The sequence below is a fragment of the Eriocheir sinensis genome, chromosome 68 (genome assembly GCF_024679095.1).
Source record: "Eriocheir sinensis breed Jianghai 21 chromosome 68, ASM2467909v1, whole genome shotgun sequence".
Classification (NCBI taxonomy): domain Eukaryota; kingdom Metazoa; phylum Arthropoda; class Malacostraca; order Decapoda; family Varunidae; genus Eriocheir; species Eriocheir sinensis.
Genome location: NC_066576.1, coordinates 5,167,379 through 5,185,268, shown reverse-complemented (window position 1 = coordinate 5,185,268; position 17,890 = coordinate 5,167,379). Strand labels below are relative to the sequence as shown.

General features: G+C 46.5%; 1 protein-coding gene across 50 annotated transcripts in view; it reads left to right on the top strand.

The window, feature by feature from the left end:
* LOC126988202 (titin-like) overlaps positions 1-17,890 on the top strand; it is a 208,925-nt gene that overhangs the window by 90,383 nt on the left and 100,652 nt on the right. For 39 of the 50 annotated variants that reach the window (XM_050846098.1, XM_050846109.1, XM_050846108.1 and 36 more), the window contains 4 exons: positions 122-10,883; positions 15,360-15,980; positions 16,327-16,938; positions 17,514-17,712. In XM_050846098.1, the coding sequence (XP_050702055.1) occupies positions 122-10,883; positions 15,360-15,980; positions 16,327-16,938; positions 17,514-17,712 (12,194 nt within the window). The remainder of the gene's footprint in view (positions 1-121; positions 10,884-15,359; positions 15,981-16,326; positions 16,939-17,513; positions 17,713-17,890) is intronic. The other 11 variants (XM_050846140.1, XM_050846127.1, XM_050846125.1 and 8 more) reach the window with 11 other exon arrangements.

Sequence of the window (17,890 nt, the reverse complement as noted above, 5' to 3'; positions counted from 1 at the left end):
AGATCAAACCATTGAGGGATATCAGCGCACTACTGAAGAAGAGATGGTCACAGAGGAAGGAAAGAAACCTAAAATTAGGAGAGGGCGATGGCATCCCAAGGAGGAAGAAGAGAAGGAAGAGGTTAAGCTTAAGCCGGGCAGGCGTTTCCCTAAGAAACCCGAGGAGGGTGCTGAACAACCTCAGTTGAAGCCTATTCCGAAGAAAAAGACAGAGCCCACGGAAAGGGAAAAGGTACCTCTTAAGCCAGGCAAACAAGGTTATGAAGACCTTCAAGAGACAGAGCGTGTTGAGCCTGGAAGGACGGAGACATATGAAACAGTTGAAGAGTTTGTGACCGAAGAAGATCAAACTTTTGAGGGATATCAGCGCACCATTGAAGAAGAGATGATCACTGAGGAAGGAAAGAAACCTAGAGTTCAGAAAGAGCGATGGCCCCCCAAGGAGGGTGAAGCTGAAGTTCCTTCGTGGCGTGGTAGAAGGCTTCCACCCAAGGATGAGGAGAAAGAAACGGTGGAGTTAAAACCTTTCACAAAGGAGAAACCAGAAGAACCCAAGAAGAAACCTAAAACCAAACCTCGCTGGCCACTTGAACCAGAGGTTCCTGAGCCTGGAAAGCCTTCCCAAGATGTTCCAAGGAAGCCAGGGGAAAAAGTCCCTGATGGCATTCCAGATGAACAGAAACCAGAGGAACCAACCGTTTCTGATGGTTATGAAGAGTTCCAGGAGATGGAGGATACAACGGAAGCCCAGTACGAAGTTATTGAAGAGGTAATCACAGAAGAAGGCAAGGTGATAAAGCGTCGCACTAAACCAAAACCAAAGACAAAAATAACCCAAAAAGAGACAGTTGAAGAGAAAATTACCACTCCTAAAGTGACTCTGAAAAAGAGGATTCCTGGGAAGTTCATTACAGAGGAAGAAACCACTGAAACAGTGGAACTAAAGCATATTGAGAAACCCAAGAAGCCTAAACCTGTCCGAGAGAGACGGCAGTGGGATACCTTTGGTGAAACCGAAGAAACAACCGTCCAGGAGCTGACGGAGACAGAACAGATCGAATTTGAAAAGCCAGAGTCATTTGAAACGGTTGAAAGGTTTGTGACCGAAGAAGATCAAACCATTGAGGGATATCAGCGCACTACTGAAGAAGAGATGGTCACAGAGGAAGGAAAGAAACCTAAAATTAGGAGAGGGCGATGGCCTCCCAAGGAGGAAGAAGAGAAGGAAGAGGTTAAGCTTAAGCCGGGCAGGCGTTTCCCTAAGAAACCCGAGGAGGGTGCTGAACAACCTCAGTTGAAACCCATTCCGAAGAAAAAGACAGAGCCCACGGAAAGGGAAAAGGTACCTCTTAAGCCAGGCAAACAAAGTTATGAAAACCTTCAAGAGACAGAGCGTGTTGAGCCTGGAAGGACGGAGACATATGAAACAGTTGAAGAGTTTGTGACCGAAGAAGATCAAACAGTTGAGGGATATCAGCGCACCATTGAAGAAGAGATGATCACTGAGGAAGGAAAGAAACCCAGAGTTCAGAAAGAGCGATGGCCCCCCAAGGAGGATGAAGCTGAAGTTCCTTCGTGGCGTGGGAGAAGGCTTCCACCCAAGGATGAGGAGAAAGAAACGGTGGAGTTAAAACCTTTCACAAAGGAGAAACCAGAAGAACCCAAGAAGAAACCTAAAACCAAACCTCGCTGGCCACATGAACCAGAGGTTCCTGAGCCTGGAAAGCCTTCCCAAGATGTTCCAAGGAAGCCAGGGGAAAAAGTCCCTGATGGCATTCCAGATGAACAGAAACCAGAGGAACCAACCGTTTCTGATGGTTATGAAGAGTTCCAGGAGATGGAGGATACAACGGAAGCCCAATACGAAGTTATTGAAGAGGTAATCACAGAAGAAGGCAAGGTGATAAAGCGTCGCACTAAACCAAAACCAAAGACAAAAATAACCCAAAAAGAGACAGTTGAAGAGAAAATTACCACTCCTAAAGTGACTCTGAAAAAGAGGATTCCTGGGAAGTTCATTACAGAGGAAGAAACCATTGAAACAGTGGAACTAAAGCATGTTGAGAAACCCAAGAAGCCTAAACCTGTCCGAGAGAGACAGCAGTGGGATACCTTTGGTGAAACCGAAGAAACAACCGTCCAGGAGCTGACGGAGACGGAACAGATCGAATTTGAAAAGCCAGAGTCATTTGAAACGGTTGAAAGGTTTGTGACCGAAGAAGATCAAACCATTGAGGGATATCAGCGCACTACTGAAGAAGAGATGGTCACAGAGGAAGGAGAGAAACCTAGAGTTAAGAAAGAGCGATGGCCCCCCATGGAGGAAGAAGAAAAGGAAGAGGTTAAGCTTAAGCCGGGCAGGCGTTTCCCTAAGAAACCCGAGGAGGTCGCAGAACAACCTCAGTTGAAGCCCATTCCCAAGAAAAAGACAGAGCCCACGGAAAGGGAAAAGGTACCTCTTAAGCCAGGCAAACAAAGTTATGAAGATCTTCAAGAGACAGAGCGTGTTGAGCCTGGAAGGACGGAGACATATGAAACAGTGGAAAGGTTTGTGACCGAAGAAGATCAAACAGTTGAGGGATATCAGCTCATCACTGAAGAAGAGATGATCACTGAGGAAGGAAAGAAACCTAGAGTTAAGAAAGAGCGATGGCCCCCCAAGGAGGAAGAAGAGAAGGAAGAGGTTAAGCTTAAGCCGGGCAGGCGTTTCCCTAAGAAACCCGAGGAGGGGGCAGAACAACCCCAGTTGAAGCCCATTCCGAAGAAAAAGATAGAGCCCACGGAGAGAGAAGAGGTACCTCTTAAGCCAGACAAGCAAAGTTATGAAGAGCTTGAAGAGACAGAGCCGCAAGTTTTGGAGAAGGAAGAAGTCACAACGAAAAGACCAAAGAAACCAAAGACAAAGAGAATTGACAAAGCCTCAGAAGAAACAGAAACTCCTGTGCCAAAAGAATACTTACAGAGTGAAGTAGAAGATCAAACCATTACGAGGAAAGAAACAGGGATATCAGAACAAAAAGATGAGGAGGCTGAAGTTCCTATTTGGCGAGGGAGAAGAATTCGCCCTAAGGAAGAGGAGAAGGAGACAGTGGAGTTGAAACCTTTCGAAAAGCCAAAACACGATGAGCCGAAAAAGAGGCCAAAATCTGGAACTCGTAAACCTTTCCAGCCAGAACTTCCTGAAAGAAATGGTGTTGATGCTGAAGTTCTCAAGCTTGAAGAAGTTGCACAAACGACTCAGGAAGAAGAGTTTAGAGAGCAACCGTTGAAGCCACAGAAAAAGCCAAAGAAGAAGAAGAAGACTCCTGGCGAAGTTCCTAAGCCTGACGAAGAGGAGGCACCCCAGCCTGATGAAGAAGAAGAGGCTGAGGAAAAGACGGAGAAGCCACAGGAGCCTGTCGAGAGACCTGGGGAATTGCCAAAGAAACTCAAGAAAAGGCCGCAAATGTTCAAGGCCCCTGAAGAAGAAAGTGTTGAGATATTTGGAGTTACACTCAGAAAAACGTCTCAGAACGTCTTTGCTCCGGAGGAATCGACACTTGAGAAAGTCGAACTGGAACATGTCGAGACGCCGGAAGAGCCTGAAGCTCCAGCGAGAGAAAAGAGGGTTTGGTCACCTGCTCCTGAGTACGAGTCATATGCTCCTGAAGAACTTCCTGACAAAGAGGATGTGGAACTAGAGAAGTATGAACCTTTCGTTCCTCTCCCTAAGCCCAAAGAGGAAGAAGAAACCGAAAAGAAGCCCTATGAAAGGAAACCAAAGGAAGAACGAGAGACTGAAGAGGTAAGGAAGATTAAGCTTGGGAAAGGTCGTAGAAAGCCTGAAGAATCAGAAGAAGAAGAAATCAAACTGGGACGACCGAGGCGTCGGCCAAAGTCTCCTGAGGAGGCCGAGGAACCTCATCTGAAACCGATTCCCAAGAAAAAACCCGAAGAGGAGGATAAAGAAAAGGTTTCTCGCAAACCCAAAAAGAAGCCAACAAAGGATCTCCCAGAGCGCGAGCCAGTCGAACTTCAGCCATTTGAACGTGGCGAACCAGAGATCCTTGAGAGAGACAAGGTGGAACTTGAAAAGCCCCTTAAGCCTCAACCTGAACCTAAAGAGAAGCCAGAAGAAGAGCCAAAACTTCCAAAGCCAGAGGAGAAGGAACCTTCCCCTGAAGATGAAACCAAGCCCAAGAAGGACAGGAAGAAGCCCGAGAAGAAGGAGGAAGAGGCTGAAGTGCCTTCATGGAGAGGCAGGAGACTTCCCAAGGATGAAGAGAAAGAGGAGGTACAGCTCAAGCCATTCGATAAAGAAAAGCCAGACGAACCTAAGAAGAAACCCAAAACCAAGCCTCGCAAACCTTACGAGCCTGAGATCCCCGAACCTGAAAAGACTCCTCTGGAGCCCTACAGCAAACCAGATAGGGAAAAAGTACCCGATGGAGTCCCGGAGGAGGAAAAGCCAAAGGATGAAGAAAAGATTCCCGAGGACGAAGAAAAGAAGCCGAAGAAGGTTAGGAAGAAGCCAGACAAGGAAGAGGAGGAAGAGACTCCTTCATGGAGGGGACGAAGAATTCCTAAAGACGAAGAAAAGGAAGACATTCAATTAAAACCCTTCAAAAAGGAGAAGCCAGACGAACCCAAGCCCACTCCCAAGGATAAGCTGGGTAAGCCTTACGAGCTTGAAATCCCAGAACATGAAAGGATTCCTCTTGAGCCCCAGAAAAAGCCAAAGAAGAAGAAGAAGGCTCCTGGGGAAGTTCCTAAGCCTGACGAAGAGGAGGCACCTAAGCCTGATGAAGTGGAAGAGGCTGAGGAAAAGACGGAGAAGCCACAGGAGCCTGTCGAGAGACCTGGGGAATTGCCAAAGAAACCCAAGAAAAGACCGCAAATGTTCAGGGCCCCTGAAGAAGAAAGTGTTGAGATATTTGGAGTTACACTCAGGAAAACGTCTCAGAACGTCTTTGCTCCGGAGGAATCGACACTGGAGAAAGTCGAATTGGAACATGTCGAGACGCCAGAAGAGCCTGAAGCTCCAGCGAGAGAAAAGAGGGTTTGGTCACCTGCTCCTGAGTACGAGTCATATGCTCCTGAAGAACTTCCTGACAAAGAAGATGTGGAACTAGAGAAGTATGAACCCTTCATTCCTCTCCCTAAGCCCAAAGAGGAAGAAGAAACCGAGAAGAAGCCCTATGAAAGGAAGCCAAAGGAAGAACAAGAGACTGAAGAGGTAAGGAAGATTAAGCTTGGGAAAGGTCGTAGAAAACCTGAAGAACCAGAGGAAGAAGAAATCAAACTGGGACGACCGAGGCGTCGGCCAAAATCTCCCGAGGAGGCCGAGGAACCTCATCTGAAACCGATTCCCAAGAAAAAACCCGAAGAGGAGGATAAAGAAAAGGTTTCTCGCAAACCCAAAAAGAAGCCAACAAAGGATCTCCCAGAGCGCGAGCCAGTCGAACTTCAGCCATTTGAACGTGGCGAACCAGAGATCCTTGAGAGAGACAAGGTGGAACTTGAAAAGCCCCTTAAGCCTCAACCTGAACCTAAAAAGAAGCCAGAAGAAGAGACAGAAGTTTCAAAGCCAGAAGAGAAGGAACCTTCCCCTGAAGATGAGACCAAGCCCAAGAAGGACAGGAAGAAGCCCGAGAAGAAGGAGGAAGAGCCTGAAGTGCCTTCATGGAGAGGCAGGAGACTTCCCAAGGATGAAGAGAAAGAGGAGGTACAACTCAAGCCATTCGATAAAGAAAAGCCAGACGAACCTAAGAAGAAAGCCAAAACCAAGCCTCGTAAACCTTACGAACCTGAAATCCCCGAACCTGAAAAGACTCCTCTGGAGCCCTACAGCAAACCAGATAGGGAAAAAGTACCCGATGGAGTCCCGGAGGAGGAAAAGCCAAAGGATGAAGAAAAGATTCCCGAGGACGAAGAAAAGAAGCCGAAGAAGGTTAGGAAGAAGCCAGACAAGGAAGAGGAGGAAGAGACTCCTTCATGGAGGGGAAGAAGAATTCCTAAAGACGAAGAAAAGGAAGACATTCAATTAAAACCCTTCAAAAAGGAGAAGCCAGACGAACCCAAGCCCACTCCCAAGGATAAGCTGGGTAAGCCTTACGAGCTTGAAATCCCAGAACATGAGAGGATTCCTCTTGAGCCCCAGAAAAAGCCAAAGAAGAAGAAGAAGGCTCCTGGAGAAATTCCTAAGCCTGACGAAGAGGAGGCACCTCAGCCTGATGAAGTAGAAGAGCCTAAGGAAAAACCAGAGAAGCCTGCCGAGAGACCTACCGATTTACCGAAGAAGAAAAAGAAACGCCCACAATTATTCCAAGCGCCAGAAGAAGGCACAACTCAGATTTTTGGAGTTGCTCTCAGAAAAACATCTCAAAATGTCTTCGTTCCGGAGGAGGTGAAACTTGAGAAAGTCGAATTGGAGCATGTTGAAACACCAGAGGAGCCTGAAGCTCCAGAAAGGGAGAAGAGGGTTTGGACTCCTCCTCCTGAGTACGAATCTTATGCCCCTGAGGAAATTCCTGAAAAAGAGGATGTGGAACTAGAGAAGTATGAACCCTTCATGCCTCTTCCTAAGCCCAAAGATGAAGAAGAAACCGAAAAGAAGCCCTATGAAAGGAAACCAAAGGAAGAGCCAAAGCCTGAGGAGGAAAGAAAAATAAAGCTTGGGAAAGGTCGACCAAAGCCTGAAGAACCAGAAGAAGAAGGAATCAAACTGGGACGACCGAGGCGTCGGCCAAAGTCTCCTGAGGAGGCCGAGGTACCTCATCTGAAACCGATTCCCAAGAAAAAACCCGAAGAGGAGGATAAAGAAAAGGTTTCTCGCAAACCCAAAAAGAAGCCAACGAAGGATCTCCCAGAGCGCGAGCCAGTCGAACTTCAGCCATTTGAACGTGGCGAACCAGAGATCCTTGACAGAGACAAGGTGGAACTTGAAAAGCCTCTTAAGCCTCAACCTGAACCTAAAGAGAAACCAGAAGAAGAGCCAAAACTTCCAAAGCCAGAGGAGAAGGAACCTTCCCCTGAAGATGAAACTAAGCCCAAGAAGGACAGGAAGAAGCCCGAGAAGAAGGAGGAAGAGGCTGAAGTGCCTTCATGGAAAGGCAGGAGGCTTCCAAAGGATGAAGAAAAAGAGGAGGTACAGCTCAAGCCATTCGATAAAGAAAAGCCAGACGAACCTAAGAAGAAACCCAAAACCAAGCCACGCAAACCTTACGAGCCTGAAATCCCCGAACCTGAAAAGACTCCTCTGGAGCCCTACAGCAAACCAGATAGGGAAAAAGTACCCGACGGAGTCCCGGAGGAGGAAAAGCCAAAGGATGAAGAAAAGATTCCCGAGGACGAAGAAAAGAAGCCGAAGAAGGTTAGGAAGAAGCCAGACAAGGAAGAGGAGGAAGAGACTCCTTCATGGAGGGGACGAAGAATTCCTAAAGACGAAGAAAAGGAAGACATTCAATTAAAACCCTTCAAAAAGGAGAAGCCAGACGAACCCAAGCCCACTCCCAAGGATAAGTTGGGTAAGCCTTACGAGCTTGAAATCCCAGAACATGAGAGGATTCCTCTTGAGCCCCAGAAAAAGCCAAAGAAGAAGAAGAAGGCTCCTGGAGAAGTTCCTAAGCCTGACGAAGAGGAGGCACCTCAGCCTGATGAAGTAGAAGAGCCTAAGGAAAAACCAGAGAAGCCTGCCGAGAGACCTACAGATTTACCGAAGAAGAAAAAGAAACGACCACAATTATTCCAAGCGCCTGAAGAAGGCACAACTCAGATTTTTGGAGTTGCTCTCAGAAAAACATCTCAAAATGTCTTCGTTCCGGAGGAGGTGAAACTAGAGAAAATCGAATTGGATCATGTCGAAACACCAGAGGAGCCTGAAGCTCCGGAAAGGGAAAAGAGGGTTTGGACTCCTCCTCCTGAGTACGAATCTTATGTCCCTGAGGAAATTCCTGAAAAAGAGGATGTGGAACTAGAGAAGTATGAACCCTTCATGCCTCTTCCTAAGCCCAAAGATGAAGAAGAAACCGAGAAGAAGCCCTATGAAAGGAAACCAAAGGAGGAGCCAAAGCCTGAGGAGGAAAGAAAAATAAAGCTTGGGAAAGGTCGACCAAAGCCTGAAGAACCAGAAGAAGAAGGAATCAAACTGGGACGACCGAGGCGTCGGCCAAAGTCTCCTGAGGAGGCCGAGGTACCTCATCTGAAACCGATTCCCAAGAAAAAACCCGAAGAGGAGGATAAAGAAAAGGTTTCTCGCAAACCCAAAAAGAAGCCAACAAAGGATCTCCCAGAGCGCGAGCCAGTCGAACTTCAGCCATTTGAACGTGGTGAACCAGAGATCCTTGAGAGAGACAAGGTGGAACTAGAAAAGCCCCTTAAGCCTCAACCTGAACCTAAAAAGAAGCCAGAAGAAGAGCCAAAACTTCCAAAGCCAGAGGAGAAGGAACCTTCCCCTGAAGATGAGACCAAGCCCAAGAAGGACAGGAAGAAGCCCGAGAAGAAGGAGGAAGAGCCTGAAGTGCCTTCATGGAGAGGCAGGAGACTTCCCAAGGATGAAGAGAAAGAGGAGGTACAGCTCAAGCCATTCGATAAAGAAAAGCCAGACGAACCTAAGAAGAAACCCAAAACCAAGCCTCGCAAACCTTACGAACCTGAAATCCCCGAACCTGAAAAGACTCCTCTGGAGCCCTACAGCAAACCAGATAGGGAAAAAGTACCCGATGGAGTCCCGGAGGAGGAAAAGCCAAAGGATGAAGAAAAGATTCCCGAGGACGAAGAAAAGAAGCCGAAGAAGGTTAGGAAGAAGCCAGACAAGGAAGAGGAGGAAGAGACTCCTTCATGGAGGGGAAGAAGAATTCCTAAAGACGAAGAAAAGGAAGACATTCAATTAAAACCCTTCAAAAAGGAGAAGCCAGACGAACCCAAGCCCACTCCCAAGGATAAGCTGGGTAAGCCTTACGAGCTTGAAATCCCAGAACATGAGAGGATTCCTCTTGAGCCCCAGAAAAAGCCAAAGAAGAAGAAGAAGGCTCCTGGAGAAATTCCTAAGCCTGACGAAGAGGAGGCACCTCAGCCTGATGAAGTAGAAGAGCCTAAGGAAAAACCAGAGAAGCCTGCCGAGAGACCTACCGATTTACCGAAGAAGAAAAAGAAACGCCCACAATTATTCCAAGCGCCTGAAGAAGGCACAACTCAGATTTTTGGAGTTGCTCTCAGAAAAACATCTCAAAATGTCTTCGTTCCGGAGGAGGTGAAACTAGAGAAAATCGAATTGGATCATGTCGAAACACCAGAGGAGCCTGAAGCTCCAGAAAGGGAAAAGAGGGTTTGGACTCCTCCTCCTGAGTACGAATCTTATGTCCCTGAGGAAATTCCTGAAAAAGAGGATGTGGAACTAGAGAAGTATGAACCCTTCATGCCTCTTCCTAAGCCCAAAGATGAAGAAGAAACCGAAAAGAAGCCCTATGAAAGGAAACCAAAGGAAGAGCCAAAGCCTGAGGAGGAAAGAAAAATAAAGCTTGGGAAAGGTCGACCAAAGCCTGAAGAACCAGAAGAAGAAGGAATCAAACTGAGACGACCGAGGCGTCGGCCAAAGTCTCCTGAGGAGGCCGAGGTACCTCATCTGAAACCGATTCCCAAGAAAAAACCCGAAGAGGAGGATAAAGAAAAGGTTTCTCGCAAACCCAAAAAGAAGCCAACAAAGGATCTCCCAGAGCGCGAGCCAGTCGAACTTCAGCCATTTGAACGTGGCGAACCAGAGATCCTTGACAGAGACAAGGTGGAACTTGAAAAGCCTCTTAAGCCTCAACCTGAACCTAAAGAGAAACCAGAAGAAGAGCCAAAACTTCCAAAGCCAGAGGAGAAGGAACCTTCCCCTGAAGATGAGACCAAGCCCAAGAAGGACAGGAAGAAGCCTGAGAAGAAGGAGGAAGAGCCTGAAGTGCCTTCATGGAAAGGCAGGAGGCTTCCAAAGGATGAAGAAAAAGAAGAGGTGAAGCTCAAGCCATTCGATAAAGAAAAGCCAGACGAACCTAAGAAGAAACCCAAAACCAAGCCACGCAAACCTTACGAACCTGAAATCCCCGAACCTGAAAAGACTCCTCTGGAGCCCTACAGCAAACCAGATAGGGAAAAAGAACCCGACAGAGTCCCTGAGGAGGAAAAGCCAAAGGATGAAGAAAAGATTCCTGAGGACGAAGAAAAGAAGCCGAAGAAGGTTAGGAAGAAGCCAGACAAGGAAGAGGAGGAAGAGACTCCTTCATGGAGGGGACGAAGAATTCCTAAAGACGAAGAAAAGGAAGACATTCAATTAAAACCCTTCAAAAAGGAGAAGCCAGACGAACCCAAGCCCACTCCCAAGGATAAGCTGGGTAAGCCTTACGAGCCTGAAATTCCAGAGCCAGAGAAACCTCCACAAGAACCGTTTGTAAAACCAGAGGATGAAAAGAAACCCAAAAAGAAGCCCAAAAAGCCGAAAGGTGAACCAGAGAAGCCTGTCGAGGAACCCGAGGAAGAGGAGTTCTCCGAAATCGAAGTGGAGATCTTGGAGGAGATGATTACGCAGAAAGAACCCACCATCAAGTCTCTCAAGCGTGCACACCAGAAGCCAAAAGACGTCGAAGCCATTCCGCCGTCCTTCTCTCAATCTTTGGAGCCTGTGGTTGTTAAACCTTCGCACAAGTCCGTGTTCAAGTGCGAGGTAAAGGGTTACCCTCCCCCAGAGGTGAAGTGGTACTTTAATAGCTTCGAAATCGTTCCTAGCCACAACAGAATCATTCGCTACGAGAACCGAGTGTCGACCTTGACCATTGTCCGCACCACCGAGGACGATGAGGGCATGTACTCCTGCGAGGCCGTCAATGTGGCAGGCAAAGCCACCACTATCGCCAACTTGGTGCTGGAAGGTATAGTGCGGCTACGTTTCGACGCTTGGCTCACGTTCAAACTCACCGAGTCCCTTTGTGTTTATTATAACCGAAAACTAACTTATTTTGCAGTTTTGTGTGATTATTTTATGTGTTTTGTCGTTTCCACTATTTTTTCCTCCTTAACAGAGAACAGATAACAACAGAGTGTGGTGTGTTATGTGTATGTTTTGGTGTCGGCATGCATTACTAGTCCACTGATGTTTTCAAGTGCGTGTTGACTCACCAGCAGATACTTGTTTTTACCGTGTTGAGTTTCGTCGTCGTCTTGTGAGCTGCTTTTCCCAACGCTCAGGAGACGTGGCCAGGTAAGACTACACGCCCAGGTGACGCCCATTGACATGATTTCCTTCGGTTTGATGCGATGATGTGCACAGCTCGATAAGGATTTTGGAATATTTGCTGATGTTATCTCTTCGTTATCTCTGTTGACATTGTAATTTCCATTTTAGTGTTTTATAATTATATCACCATTATCAGAATAAATAATAATAATAATAATAATAATAATAATAATAAAGAGAAGTTGGTAATGAGAACAAGAACAGCAACAACAGCAATAACATCAACAACAACAACATTACCATTTCTGGACTTGAAAGAAGTGTCCTTTCCCTTTTCTTATCCCCCTTTCCCCTTCCTCCTTCCCTTCCATTATTCGTTCTTAACCTTTCCTTTATCCCCACTTTGCTCCACACCCTTCACTTTCCCCTCTAACATCCCCTCCCATTCCCCCTTCCCCTCAAGCCTCTACCCCATTTCCTTTTCCCCTGTAACATCCCCTCCCATTTCTTCTTCCCCTTAAATATCCCCTCTTTTGTCTTCCGTTCCCCATCTCCCTTCCCCCCGAGTGCCATCAGATAGGGAACTCGAACATACCTTGCAAAATCCATGAATCGGTCAGGTGTTCGTGGGTACGGCGTTGGTCTGGCGGCTCTCCAACGCAGGTCTCGTGCCATACGCCAAGGGGGTGCCAGGTCATTAAGGAACAGTAGTGCTTCATTTTTTACAGTACAGGTTGCGTTAGACTGGTCACTGGGTCGCCACGCTGTCACAGATCGGTAATTTATGAATGACGGACCTAATAAAAGGCTCACAGCTCTTCATACTTGGCGTTCTCAGATGCTTCCGCCTCTCACATCAACCATCAACAAAAAGGGTCAAACTACCATTAGGGTCTTGTAAGTACCCGTGGAAATACCCAGAAATCCTACGAAAACCGTCAAAAGTGTGTGCTTGGGCGCCGATATGTTTAAAAGTATGGCTCAATGAGAAGAGGCTATAATGCGTATAATATAAATTGGTTGCAATAAGTTTGTAGAGCGCTGCAGAACGATACAGTGTGCTTGCCAGATCGTACGCAGCTTTCCCCTTATAATTCATATCATGGACACAAGTTACTCATAAAATTAAAACTTAGTAGTGATATGACAATGCGTAATAGTGTATGCCCGTAGTGGTGGCAAAACGTGTGCATCTTCCACTGGCATCTTCCCGCAATCAAAACAGGGTGTAGAACTTCGGATTTACTGACTACAAACAATAGTAAATGAGACCTACCATCATTAATTTGGCCATCTCCCTGGAGTACTCCTTCTTGAGGGCCTCTGCCATCTTAAATATTTCTCTCTTCAATGTTTTCTTGCAGTAATTTGGGTTTTTGGTGTCACACAAACACTTTTTCTCGTAATATATCACACTGATACACTACAGCATCTCTTGGCCAACCAGCATTAGTCATATCACTCTTTATATCACTAAAAGTTACAAGACACATCAATCACCGTCACACATGTAGCCCGTCCGGTGGCGTGTGTGTCGTCGTCTGCTTCAGTGTAAACAAAGATGCCCGTTTTGGCGCCAGGACGGTCAAAGGGACACATTATTAGACATTTTATTGAAAGTTACAAGGCACGTGTCATCCGTTCTTCTTCTGCAATATACTTGAGGGGTCTGGTTAGGCTATGGGACCACGTACAGGCCGGTATTTTCAGACGCCCCCGCCTCTCACATCAGCTATTTCCAAAGACCGAAAAGGATATTGATAGCGTTGTGATTAATGTTATTTACAGCCTCTTAAAGCAGTGGAAGTTGCGTTCGGTGGTGTGTGTGTGTGTCATCGTCTACTTTAACATGTAACCAAAGATGCCCAGTTAGCACGTTATTATAAGGGGTTGTACTTTTATTACAATCATCCTAGCACATACTGTATAGGGTTAGTTTTCAGGGTAGGAGGGAGGGATCCATTGCTCACGTGACAGCCGAATCTTGGCATACCTGAACCATAGCCCGAAATACAGGTGACTTCCGTTCCCTGTTGCCAGCCATAGACCCGCCCAGCCCTGCCCCCCTGTGCCACGCCGTATCTCCTCCCTACCCTTCCCTGGCCCCCTGTGCCCCGGCCTGCCCCATATTGTATATACTAACGTACTCACCTCACGGGGTCACGGGGCTTCCATTTTTTTTTTTTTATATGTTTACGCCTTTTGTTGTTGTTGGTCAGCCTACTCATTTTTCTTCAGTTTGCTTCAAAGTAGATCAATGGTTGGTTTTATTGTTGCGAATGTAAACTAGTAGGCCTACGTAGGGGAGAATTATTAAGGGAGGTGTTTAATTGTCGTTTCAAGCCCGAAGCATCGCATAAAAGTACATAGAGTGATCGGACAAAGTTATGGAAGAAAATATATACTACAGATGATTCAGCGCTTGAAAATACTAATGGAACTATAGAAGGTTCGCAAGTTAATGTCGACAGTAATGAAACAGTAGCAAAAATATATTGTTATACATTTACGTACATATTCCATATACCCGTGTTAGGTATTAATTTTGCTGGAATAGGCTATAAATACAACAATCGATCTTCAGTTTATTCATTAATTTCTTCATTATTTTATAAAAGAGCCAGGACACGTCGGCACCAATTAGATAGCAAGCAAAGGAACTGAATTGAATTGAAATATTTATTGTTGTAAAATACAACGAAGGGGAATGGCTGGTCTTGCAAGCAAACCCCTAACTAGGCTATATTGGTAAATGGTTGACAAAGGAATCATAATGGACTTTCTACACCCAACCTATCATTGCGTTGTCTTTCATTCACCATTGCGTTGCCTTTCTACACCCCCGTTTTTTCCGTTGAATGCCGCGATGCCCAACCAATCATCCGGCGCCTTGGGTGAGCGATGCGTGGCCGCGGCGCCAAGGGGCTCACAGCCAAGGGCGTGACGTCACTGCCGGCGGCGGGCGCGGGGCATCGGGCCGGCTGGGCGTCACTCCGAGTTTCGCTGTGCACAGGTGAACGTCTCGGGATGGTGACGCCGCTGCCCGTCGAGTAGCCGCGTCGCCTTCGCCATGTTGTCGTGGTTGTGGCGTAAGTCATCCGCCCCTGGAATAGTCACGTGTTGATGGGCGTCACCCTCAGGCGGCGGCCACTCTGAGATTCATGATTGTTCATACTCTGTAGCGACGCGCCTCTGTGTGTATATATGATGTGAATAATTATTTGTGTATTATAATACGATCTTCACTCACTAATACTTAACCGCTAATCTCCTGGATTTATTCTGCAGCGAAGTTTCTCTCAGCTCCTGTAAGTACCACGTTATTCACCACACAATTAATTACACAAGCCTACATTATAATTACGCAACAGTGCTGTTTTGCTCATCATAATGACGTCCTTGTTTTGTTTGCACGAGGCTCCTGCACGCCAAGACTCTTCAAGGAATATTTATTTTATCTTGGTTCAAAGCGCGCCTCCGGGCGGAGGGGCCGGCGAGCCTTGTAGGGATGAGAGCGCTGGCCGCTGGCCGGGCTGCCCGCACACGCATCTAATCCCCGCTATGAAGGTTAAAAGGCAACTTAATAATGTGAAGCAAACTATCACTGTAATGGTTCCCGTCATTATCCATTGTGCCTAGTAGCTTTCTGCGGCGCAGGTCGCCGCCCCACCAGCCGGCTGTGGTTATCTTTACCCCTGATGAATGGTGCCGTTGGCAGCCACCCCGGCACGCCCCTTCCGCCCTTCCCTGCCTTCATCAATTCATGGCGCATGCCAGAGGGGATCACTTAAGTCATATCTTTGGCCCTTGTCATGGGCTGGAGTTGTAGCGGGGAGAGTTTCTCCATTAAAAGTAGAAGAATATTTTACCTTCGTTTGCCTTGAATCTTTGGAGGTAATGAGTGGAATGACAACAACTGGAAGTCTGCAGATGAAGAATACTTTGGATCTTTCGTGGCCGAATCTTGTGTTGGTCCCTTTTGTATATGTTTATTTTCCTCCCCATCTACTTACATGTATTAATTATATTAATGTCTTATCACACCCATTTAATAAGCTAAATAAAATCATTTAACATATTAACTGCTTATCCACCTAATTAAATTTTATCAGGTTGTTGGCTCCCCAGGTATTGAAGAGATCAGCCATTATTTTCATCTTCCATATTTCAGCACGTAAAGACAGGCCTCGAGGGCAGCCGCCGAAGGTCATTGAGCCCTTGAAGCCCCAGAGCGTGAAGCATGGCTCAAGGACGGTCCTGGAAACCACAATCAAAGGCAACCCCACACCGAGGGTGTTGTGGTACCATCTGGAGGACGAGATATTGCCCTCCCAGGAATTTGTTCAGGAATATGATGCCACCACAGGGCGAGCTGCTCTCACTATTGGTGAGGTATTTATTGATGACACGGGGCTGTACCGCTGTCTGGCTGTGAACCAGCACGGCCAGGATGAAACAGCCACCTACCTTACAGTGGAGGACCTGGAGATCCTGGAGAAGCAGGAGCTGAGACAAGCGCCTAGAATTACTTTCCCACTCCAGGCACAAGTCATAAAGAAATCTTCTCCACTGGTCCTTCAGGCCAACTTTGAAGCCTTCCCGCCACCCACTGTCAAGTGGTATCATCAGGGGAAGGAACTAAAGCCTTCCCTGGACTATAAGATTGAAAACCTTGAAGATGAAACGACCCTCTGTATGGAGGAAGTTTTCGAAGACGACACTGGGGAATATGAAGTGAAAATTTTCAATGAGGTTGGAGAAGCCAGATCTGTCGCCACAGTTATTGTAACACGTAAGTTGACCCTGATCCTCCTGTCACGTACATACTCATATCTTCTGAGATAAAATACTATTCAGACTTTTTTTTAACGTGCTGGGCATACATTGCTTGCCACTCTAGGTGTGTGGCCATACAAATTGGTGAAGGTGTTGCATGACTGGTCTTAGGTACTGACCCACTAGACCCTTATGCTACTTAACCACATATGACTTGTTAGGCTGGAGCAATCTAGAAGGCCAAATGGGATATGTATGCTTCAGCACATCTAGAATGAGGGACAAACAATGATCACATAACCTGACCACTAGTATCCTTGCATGCAAGTGTTTTGTCAAAATTGTCCCTTTCCTTCCACTAGAACCTGAAGAAACAATTGAAATGGAACCGCCAATGTTCATCAAACCGCTGGTGCCTCAGATAATACCAGAAGGAGAGGTGGCTTTCTTAGAAGCTGAAGTAATCTCAAAACCTGAAGCTGACTTCACATGGTTCAGACATGGTCAGAAGATCACAGCCGATGAGGAGCTTGAAGTGCAGATTACAAGTGGAGACAACAAAAGTTCTCTCGTTCTTGGGGAACTATTTGAAGATGACTCTGGTGACTATACTGTCACTGCTCAAAACCCCATTGGTCGAGCCTCCTCCACAGCCACACTGCTGGTGGAGGGCGAGGGAGCCGAAGAGGCTGAACCGCCAGCCTTTAACCCTCCTCTTACCCCTCTCCGAGTAATGGACGGAGATGAGGTTCGCTTCTCTTGCCGGGTGACGGGGAACCCCAAACCCAGGCTTCTGTGGCTCCAGAACGGCCGACCGATAGGCCACCACCGAGAAATGCAGGTGACCCAGACCCCTGACGGACACGCTGGGCTGGAGATCAGTGAAGTGTTCCCGGAAGATGCTGGAGACTACACCTGCATAGCCCGGAATAAGGCCGGGGAAGCAAGAACCACAGCTAACCTGGCTGTGGAGTGTAAGTCTGGTCACTTGTCTATTTCTTGAGAAAACAGCAACCTCCTTGCAGCTGCCTTGTCTATTGCTGTGCCTCCTTCCGTAGGAACATTTGTGTTGCTGGCATTTTTGTGTTCGCCGGGTTGTATGTCCCTAACTGGCTCATGGCTGCTGGATTAGTTTACTTACACTTCTGCTAGGAGACATTGGACACATTTTTTATTTTTTATTTGACTAACATTTCTTTTCAAGTATTTTCATTCTGTGTAGTGGTTTGGTGGAGAGTGAACACTTTCATGTTGAATTGTACAAAAATCATGCACTTGGTGTGTTTTTATTATGTATGTAGTGCATGAACATTTTCTGATTTTAATTTGTTGTGTCCATTTCTTTAAGAAATGAGATAGTCAAGTACGGTACCTAGTAATTTTGTGATTTCTGAACTCAGTGTATAGAATTTTCTTATTTGTTTGTCTGTATTATGTAATTATTATTATTATTATTAAAAAAAATTGTCATTATCATTATTATTTTATTGTGATTTTTTATTCAGATATCAAAAAATCTAATGGTCACACTTTACAACCCCAACAACAGCATATGAGTACCAGCAAGACTCTGAGGTTGCAACTGTCACCTCAGTCTCAGACAAGGCTGTTTTGTCAATATCTGAGGAGGAAGAGACGGAGGAGGTCGACAAGGGTTCGGAGTCAGATACCTCCGAGGCGGGCTCCTCTCCCTTCTTCATCACCAGACTTGCAAAGGTCGTGGAGGTGAAGGAAGGCAGCCCAGTAAGGTAAGCTAGCACAAGGACTTTGGCCATTAGCTCCCTACTCCAACCGTCTCACCAGAGGAAGCTATTACAGTTTTAAGTTCAGGAGTTAATAAATAATTTTTAAGCATTGAGAATTTAAGAAATAATATGAGGTTTATTGAGTTTATCTTTTAAAAAAAATTAAATTCATATACTTAAG